At 39.7% G+C, this 8,971-nt stretch overlaps 1 protein-coding gene across 4 annotated transcripts in view; it reads right to left on the bottom strand.

Annotated features, from left to right (window-relative positions):
- Positions 1-1,730: 1,730 nt before the first annotated feature.
- Positions 1,731-8,971, bottom strand: part of LOC118733948 — an 86,403-nt gene continuing 79,162 nt past the window's right edge. For all 4 annotated transcript variants that reach the window (XM_036463596.1, XM_036463595.1, XM_036463593.1 and 1 more), the window contains exons 6-12: positions 8,758-8,908; positions 7,498-7,715; positions 3,845-5,800; positions 3,603-3,758; positions 3,121-3,276; positions 2,513-2,935; positions 1,731-2,398 (exon numbers count right to left, since the gene is read on the bottom strand). In XM_036463596.1, the coding sequence (XP_036319489.1) occupies positions 2,025-2,398; positions 2,513-2,935; positions 3,121-3,276; positions 3,603-3,758; positions 3,845-5,800; positions 7,498-7,715; positions 8,758-8,908 (3,434 nt within the window). In that variant the 3' untranslated portion in view covers positions 1,731-2,024. The remainder of the gene's footprint in view (positions 2,399-2,512; positions 2,936-3,120; positions 3,277-3,602; positions 3,759-3,844; positions 5,801-7,497; positions 7,716-8,757; positions 8,909-8,971) is intronic.

The following is an 8,971-nucleotide window of genomic DNA, read 5'->3' as shown; positions in this document are numbered from 1 at the left end:
AATTCCGTCGGGTCCTATGGCTTTGGAGGATTTCGCCTTCCCGATGGCTACTCGCACTTCACCGCTGGTGAAAACTAGAGCCACACTGGGTGTTGGAAGTTTGTGCAGCCTTCTGGTCACCCGACATTTGGCTTTGAGGATGAATCGTAAACTGTTAGCTAAATAGCTCGCGCATCGCTTCGGATCCGACGAGGCGTGGTCGCCGAAAGCGATTTGGACTCTGTCGTCACGCTTCGTCCAGTTGAACAATGACCTCATGGTTGATCAATGCCTGCTCACACCAGAGGCGAAGTTACAGGTCTCAGAAGCTCTTCCCACTTCTTCTGCTTATGTACGTTCATTAGTTGGCGAGATTACGTGTTTAGATCCCTGATACGGGGATTTCCGGGATCGGTCTGAGGAAGGTTGTCACGCTCATCGGCTAGGACAGCCGCTTCGGCGGGAAAATTCGGACGGAGGTCCGAAATGCATACTGCTGGAACGAAGCGGGCTGCAGTAATAGTGACAACCCTGCGGAACTTACGCTCACCTACGTGAACGTCGGTTGGTGTGGGTAGCGCAGTGAAGGTGCTTTCAGTAACTTCCGCAAAGCCTTTTCAATCAGTTTTAGAAAAGGTGACATAGGTCCGGTGTTCCGCGGAAGCAAAGTCGGTAGGTTTATCAATCGGGATGATTATGTGCAGATGGTCCGAAGTCCGCGACAGTTAAATTATAGCACCTTTGTGTGCCTTGGGAGACCGATTGTGATGTGGGTTGTGAGTGAGTTGTATTGCCTGCCGGTCCCCTGTTGTGTGTGGTCCTGACGAGGGTGCTGCCTTATCGGGCGTCGCGGCGGAAGTTTGCGACTGGGCAGCAGAGCATGGTCCCACATAGTCACTCGTCCAATCTCGTGTGCTGCGCAGTCCGGAACATGCCCTTAAGTGACACCAGCCAAGGCAGGAGTTGTACTTGACTGATGTCACATTACGGTTTATTCTGGTCCGACAAACCGAGAAGATTGTCGGAGGGACTAGGAGTTGCCGGCGGCGGTGTGTTGGTGGAGGTGCGGTAGTTTCCATATGCATATCTATTGTTGTGTTGTGTTGGGGTGTGGGTGTGTTAGTGTTGTGCTGCTCGGGGCACAACATGTGGCCACAAACTACGTGGTCCACTGCCGGTGCGTTCTTAAGCCCGAAAAGTTGCGTAGATGACTCCACCTGTCTCAAGTGTTGCACCTGACCGAGGTGGAGTTTGCATGCAATCGTCTCTGGCATACACAGCAGGTGTATATTTCTGGCCCTGGGTTTGACTCTATGCCAGCCTTGCGCAGAAGAGTACGGAACAGATGTAGTCCCATAATTGAACAAAGTTTGATGGATTTCGCCGACCTGAATGGCCCTAGATCACCGAACCAGCAGTCCTTGATCAGGTAACGCGAGCCATTCCGGTACGTAGAACCGGCTGTCGTGGGAATGTGTTGTTGAGACCTCTTATAAGCTGGTAACCAAATATAGCTCCGTGAAATATGCAGTACTAGAATTTCAACAAAACTCATAGCTGAATTACAGAATATATTGAACGTTACCAACGTAATTAGAATTACGGTTAAAAGAAAAATTTTTGGAAATAAAAATTGTAGGGTTACAAAATTGAAGGCAACGTGCCGAATTGACCTGCATATAGTTATTGCCAACTTTGCTGATATTTTTTCACTAACTTTTTTGTGGCCCCCAAAAATGTAGATAAACTCGTTCCATTGTATTTACTTTTTTATATAGAAATTTAAGCTGAGCTGTGTTTTTAAATAATTATCAAAGCATCTGGTGTGTAATAACATTTGTACATGAACGTCACTTACACTATGAATATCTTACTTAAAAATCAATTATATTAAATACATAAACTAGTATGACTCCGACCTACAGCATGCCCTAATGATATTTTATATCTAGTATGTAAAAATAAAAAAGAAAAGTTGTAAATTGATTGTTGAACTATTTTAAGACAGTTTCTGACTCAGATTTCTTCCTTTACTGCGCTGCTGCTCAGCTTTCAAAAGAAACAGCAGCTGGACGATACTTCTCAAAGAGCTGTTCCAATCTCTCAGTCGATACAGTTGAGCTCAAACCGTATCCCCAATTCTTCATAACCACATTTGTGCTGCTGTTGCCCATATTAATATCCATAATGAATCGCTCGGGAAATACTGGTTCGTTCGAATCAAGGCCATCAGTTACCGATTGATTCAGTTCCATCGGCGTTTTTATATTAAGTTTTTTAGTAGGTTTCACAATGCGGTAGATTTCCGACAAATGTTTGTAATAACGTTGATTGAGTCGACAACGACTCGCCGGATCACGCGCTACGTAAAGACGATAGCTTTTCAGGGCATATTGGAATGCAAAACGGCACGATGTTACTGGAAAGAAGAAGGCGATGCAAGAATGTTGTAAATACTTACAGAGACGATATTTAAAAAGCAAATGTAGAATGAGTGTTTTAATTACTGATAGCAATAATAAAATTCGCTTACCACTTGTTTGCAATTCCGACGCCACACTTTCCCACGCTTTATTCTTCTCTGCTTCGGTGGCTTTTTGGTAAATTTGCGGATAACGACGCACAGCCAATATCACTCGGTATGCATCTACGTCGGGTATCTTTTGTAACATTGGATTTACTGTGTCTTTCTTAGCCATGAGTTCTTTGCGTTTTGAGGCGTCAGCCAGATATTTCTGTTCCTCTCTTACGCAGCGTTCGAATTCGTCAATCATTTTGTTTCGCACTATATAATAAAAAGGTTCCCTATTGTGATATTGTTCTTCCAGCAAAAAGTCTAACTTGGCCAATACACGCCACCACTCTATTGACCATTTGTTATCGATGCCAATCTCCAAGTCACGCATGTATTTGTAGAATCCGTTTTTGAACAGCGTCCATGTGTTGTACCATATTTCTAAAAATATGTAATTCATATTTTATATGAACATATATAAATATTTTTGTGTGCGCCCTAATTCCCACACCAATAGCAAAACTCATCACATGTTGATTGCTTTAACTACTGCACCGCATATTCAATACTCCTAACAATTTGTTATTGGCATAGGAATTGGGCCGTAAATCATGAAAAATACTAACTGTTTGACACGACGGGATTTATTTGAATAGCTGCTTGCCAATCGGCGATAAATGATAATTTTGCGCCAGATACTCGTGGTATATTTTTCGTCTGATCTCTGATATTATCGAAGAATTTTTCTACCGAATCTTTTATGGGTAGTAAACCCAATTGAGCTGTAGTGAAAAAAAAAATTTAAAATTCATAATGAAGAATGGCTTAATGTAGATGAACATAGCGAACTAAAGGTGTGTTAAACACATTTCTTTTATACATAAGTACATATCGTAGTTTTAAGTACAAACCCGCATATTAAGAAAATGCAAAACCTGTCTTATTTCGAAACGGTTCTCTCTTTTATCTCTAATTACCTCTACCTTATACATATATCTAAATCAAGCCAGGGGGTTGCGTTGAACAAATCTAATTTTTGGCACTTTAAACGACGATATGTATGTACATACATATGAAAATACACATACATACTGCAACCAAGTATTACCTGCTTTCTTGTTGAATGTTAGGAAGTAGGTGTTAGTTTCCTGCCACACTTTGATAGCGATTCTTATAGGCTTCGTCAGCTCTTCCATAGGCGCAATTTGCGGAAAATGCGTAAAGTTCTCCGATAGAAAATTCCAACAGGCTTTGCAAATATGCACTATAAAGATAAAAAATATGATTTCGTAAGAAAAGGAAGAATGATTTCGTAAGGATATGGAAGAATCGCCACTCATACAAACTTACCGGGCAAGTTGAAGCGCTTTGCCAAATACGCCCAACAGAATTGTACCTGCGCTGCATTGCTGGGGAACTTTTTATGTAAAAATGGAATGGATAACACCGCTCTGATAAACATAGCCGTTGTGCTCATTGGCAGCGAATATTTTTGATCCAACGGTGGACCATGTACTACCAATTGGTTACCATTCACCGAGCTAATCAACTCGATCATTATTTCGTTTGCATTAAGCTGTGACGCTGGTGTTAAGTGTGGTCGAGCCAAAACTGTAGCTGGTATTTTCGACTCGATTGAAGTTGGCGGCCTAGGTTTTGTGATATTTGTAGACAACGTAGTTTGCGATATGGCAGGAGGCGGCACAACAGCATTAGCATTTGGCAGAGGGATCACAGTGGAGATTGTTTTATTATTGGAGACGTTACTCAATGGCGGACATTTAGTAATATTTGTTTTGTCCGGCAAAGAATAAGGTAGATTTATGATGCCTGAAGGACGTTGTGACAGTGCTGATGGCTCCACCATTGGCGAAAGTACAGTCTGCGCGGGAGCAGGCAGGGGCACAGCTGGAGCGGTCGCACGTAGTGGTAAGAGTGTTGGGTGCATCGTTTGCGGTGCCGGAGGCGGTGGTGGTGTAGCAGGCTGGCCCGAAGTCACTGCTGTTATTTGTAGGCCTTTATTAATGAAGGGCGCAGAGAATGCTGCACGTGGCGCTAAACTGACAGCCGATACAATTTTCGGTGTTTTAATCGTATCGAAAGTTTGTGTTTGATTTTGAACACATTGTGGTTCTATTGTCACAGGGGGCAATAGCTGGCCCATATTCGCAGGCATAATTGGTAATTGTGGCTGTGTTGGAAGATGTGTTTGTTGTGTTTGATGTGTTTGATGCGTTTGATGTGTTTGATGTGTTTGATGTGTTTGATTAGTTTTATTAGACATCTTTGTTTGCGCTTGTATAGGAGTGATCGGGAGAATTTGAAATGTATTTTGTTGGGACTGTGGCATACGCGGCAGGGTGATGGTCTGCATTGGATTTGGCGGCTGGGGCGGTGCTTGTAAGCGTACTTGTATTTGCGATGCCTGCGGCATTTGTAGCCGAGTCTGTGTTGATGTTTGTGGGTACATTTGAAATTGCGGACGCGTCTGAACAAACATTTTTACAGGTTTTTGCGGTTCTGCTTGCAATTGCGCCTGTGTTTTTACGCGAATTTGTGGCGATTTCGATTGTGGATAAGATGTTTGCGACTCTTGCTGTACGATAGTTGCATGTGTTTTCGGCTGTACTTTTGTTAGCGTTACAACCAAGTTCGAGGGTGAATAGGTGGAGGTGGTAGCTGTGTTAAACGAGGGGGCCGCGGCGGATGTTGTGATAGGCGTTTGTTTTTTCTGCTGCTTTGATCGAATAGTGACATTCTTAATTTGTCCATTATTTGTCTCAATAGTGACATTTTTAACCGGCCCCTTATTTTGATCGATATTGACGTTCTTAACCTGTCCACTATTTGTATCGATTTTCGAAGAACTTATTGTATCTTCATCGAGGCTAACTGATATTGGTACGATAGGACTCGAAGTCATTGGTGATACTTGCGGTAGTTGAAGCGTTTCAATGGGCTTAAGTGGCACAATCGGCTGTTGTATGGTACTGGGAATGGCTTTAGGTAGATCAGCTAACTGTTCATTTGGTTTGTTTATCGGTTCAGAAACGGGTGACGCTGTTGGTGTAGACGTTTCTTCATCACATAATATGGACGATAACATAAGTGATCCAATACTTTGTTTAGTTTTTGGACGTGCGGGTTTTTGTGCCTTCGCCAGGGAATACAATTCTGCGATTATTGATTCGAAATACCATTTATCCTGCAACTGGTAGCTGTGTTTGCGCATATTGACCAGCTCCCAGTAGAACGATCGTAAAATAAGCCAAGTGACTTCGCATTGGCCAGATGTAACGGAACCGCCTAAAAGTGAATATGTGAGTAAAAGTACATGCGTTATAATTATCATATACAATAATGTATGTACATTATATTGCCCCACGTCTCTTATATATTTTTTTTTTATCTTCATGCGAGTTACATATGTATGTACATATGTATGTCTGTATAAATTTTTATTCTTTTTATAACTCCCACAAAAATATTTTAGATCTATTAAAAAAAAAAAAACTAAACTCGTTAGAACTGCAAAAATTTCAAATTCGTGCTTAAAATTTTTGCAGCATATTGAACTCTCTAAGTAAAATTTTTAATGATCAAAAGACCTTCTTCTTGTTGTCGGGTCGGAAGGACCGATTACGGTTAAAGGTCAGGGGTATTAAAAATATTCAATGAAAAAATATGCTGCTAAATTATACTATAGGTTTCGGGCGGTAATTATTCAATTTATATATTTCCCTCCAAATTCAGATTGACCTATAGCGCACTGACGTTTAATCGGATGAATATTTTATCTTCGTTTGTTCGCATAATTTTTTCATATTTAATGACCCCTGTCAGAATTTTGTGCATAACATTTTTGTAGTACATTTTAACGCTCTCACTACCATTTTTAAAGAACTGGGAACTTATTCAAAATGGTTCTAGAGTGACCAACGGACAGAATTATATATGACATTTCAAAATGTTTCAGTATTTTGCTTCACTGTGCTTAAAGAAATAATTGCACTGCAGTTTTGTCAGGGTGGTTCTGCAGTTCAGGGATTGAAATCCACTCTGAAGTGAATCGCAAAGCCTGCCTGAGTAAGTAGATATTGATTAAGCGGTTACCAACCCAGAAGATTATTTAGGAAGGCCATCTTGAGCCTAAAATATCTTAATTTTTGTAAGAGATATCGCGTGCATATTTCGATTTCTCTTTCATTTTATCCCGATTCCTTTAGGCTGTTGCAAACAACGTCTTTACGATAAAATTTTAGAGGTTGTTCAATGCGCTTCGAGCCATTACTTGTCCCGAATTCAGACAAAATATTATGGAAGGCGCTATAAAAAGAAAAATTTTTTGAATGAGCAACTTTTGTTTCATGAGGCATCCTAACGTACATATATGTATAATTACGGTGGCCAGATTTCTGTGGCCAAAAATCGGGACATTTCTAAGAGCGCGGTTACCCACGAAGGTGTAGAAAGAGAGAGTCTATGTCACAGTCATGCGGTGGTGAGTTTTGGTTAACATGCACATCCCATAAGATAGATCGTGTAAACTGACACGTTCTTGGTTTCTAAGTCCGTGGGTAACTGCGCCTTAAAACATCGAATCCGAACAAAGACAGAATAAAACATAACCAAAGATCATAGAAAACAAGAATGCTGGCTATGTTTATGGCTCCTTATATTCTATGTCCTTTGTGATAACAAAAGTTCTGCCACGTTTGAACGACAATTTTCTCAAAATCGGTACTGTCCCGCCAAAATCGGTACGAATGGTCACCGTATGTATAATGTACATATCGTGACCATCAGTGTAAAAGGCCCCACTTGGCAAATATAAAATTCTACAGGAGAAAAAACTTTGGAGCATAGTTTATGCTAACTCGCCTATTTTTGAGAGCCAACCGCATTTCCGAAAATAAATGTGAAATAGGGCTTTTTCTATTAATGAAGGCTTTATATAGACATAAAACATACATACATATGTATATGCATGTCTATCTACTAACCTTTGCCCACTGCAACATCGTCCCATATTGCCATGTAGCTCTCATCGACTTCGGCGCTGCTGTTTGTTGCGAGTGCCTTTGAAACCGTTTCGGTAAGAGAAATCACCGACGGGAATCTTTTCATGACAACAAGGAGGCTAAAGATATTTTTAAAGTGATCGATGGGCTCATTCCATTCTTGCTTTAGGAAGTAGGAGCATTTGTATACTGTTTGTGGCCTAGAAACAAATGAAAAGTTGAAGAAAATATGAATAAAACAGTATGTACATTAGACTGCATAACCAAAAAAAGTTGCGGGTTTTCCGGCGGGATTACAAAATCTAGTATATACTAAGCTTCTACCAAAATATTTCGGAAAAATATTAAGATTTACGTGAGCTTAAAGGATTTTTCGGAAAAAATCCCCTCAGATGACAAAACACTTTAAACTTAAAAAATCGACATAAAAATATTACAAATTTTTATCAACGGAACCATAATAATGACATTTTCGATGCTGTTTTTTTAACTTTTTTCAAAGATTTTTGTAAGAAAAAATTGAATAACTGCTGCAAACCTTTACCAATATAGACTTGTGAGGTATCAGTGGAAAGGTATTTTCTCATCTTTTTCATTTCTTTGCAAAATTTGCATTCGCGTCCCAATTTTTTCTTTATCAAATACCAACACCACATGGAATAACACTCGTTTAGCTTACCTTCCTCTTTCATACTTTGAATGAGCTTGTTCGGAAGAAATTAAAAGGGTGAGAAAATACTTTACCAATGAGACCTCTAAATTCGTAAGGCTATCCAAGTTTTTCTTAAATCAGTCTTTGAAAAAAGTTCAAAAACAGCATCAAAAATCATGATTATGACTGCGTAGAAACTTTTTTAAAATTATTTTTATGCAAATTTTTTAAGCTTAAACTGTTTAGTTATCTGAGGTAATTTTTTTCAAAGAATATTTAAAACTGTTTTTATTAATAAAAAAAACCTCAATTTTGGAGGTATTTTCAAATCGGTCCAGCTCACGTAAATCTTAATATTTTTGCGAGATATTTTGGTGAACATCTTAAATATAAAAATGTCACCTTCATATATGGTAACATTATCAGAGTGCAACATTTTAAAGAAAGAGCACGCAATATGCATGTGAAGATGCTGAGAAGAGAACACGAAAACTTGACAGCCCTGGCGCAGGGCAGAATAAATGCAACATTATTTCGAGAAAAGAAAACACTGTAATGTACATATATACTAATAATATTCTCATACGCACATTTTCAGTATGTATGGCCTGAAGAATGTCAGCAGATGTTCCAGTTCGCTTTCAGGCTTAGTCGTTGATAATTCACCATCTTTCAGCCGCTGCGTTATTTCCCATTCATAGCGTGTTTGTATTTGTATCCAACATTTCATTAATTTGGTAGCTAAAAAAGATAAAGCAGAAGACAGCGTATAACACACTAAATTAAACAACGCTCAACTTCGCT

The sequence above is a fragment of the Rhagoletis pomonella genome, unplaced genomic scaffold, assembly GCF_013731165.1.
Source record: "Rhagoletis pomonella isolate Grant_MI unplaced genomic scaffold, Rhpom_1.0 Rhpom_scaffold_00002, whole genome shotgun sequence".
Taxonomy (NCBI): domain Eukaryota; kingdom Metazoa; phylum Arthropoda; class Insecta; order Diptera; family Tephritidae; genus Rhagoletis; species Rhagoletis pomonella.
Note: the sequence above shows the minus strand (reverse complement) of the source record. Positions and strands in the feature narration are given on the sequence as shown.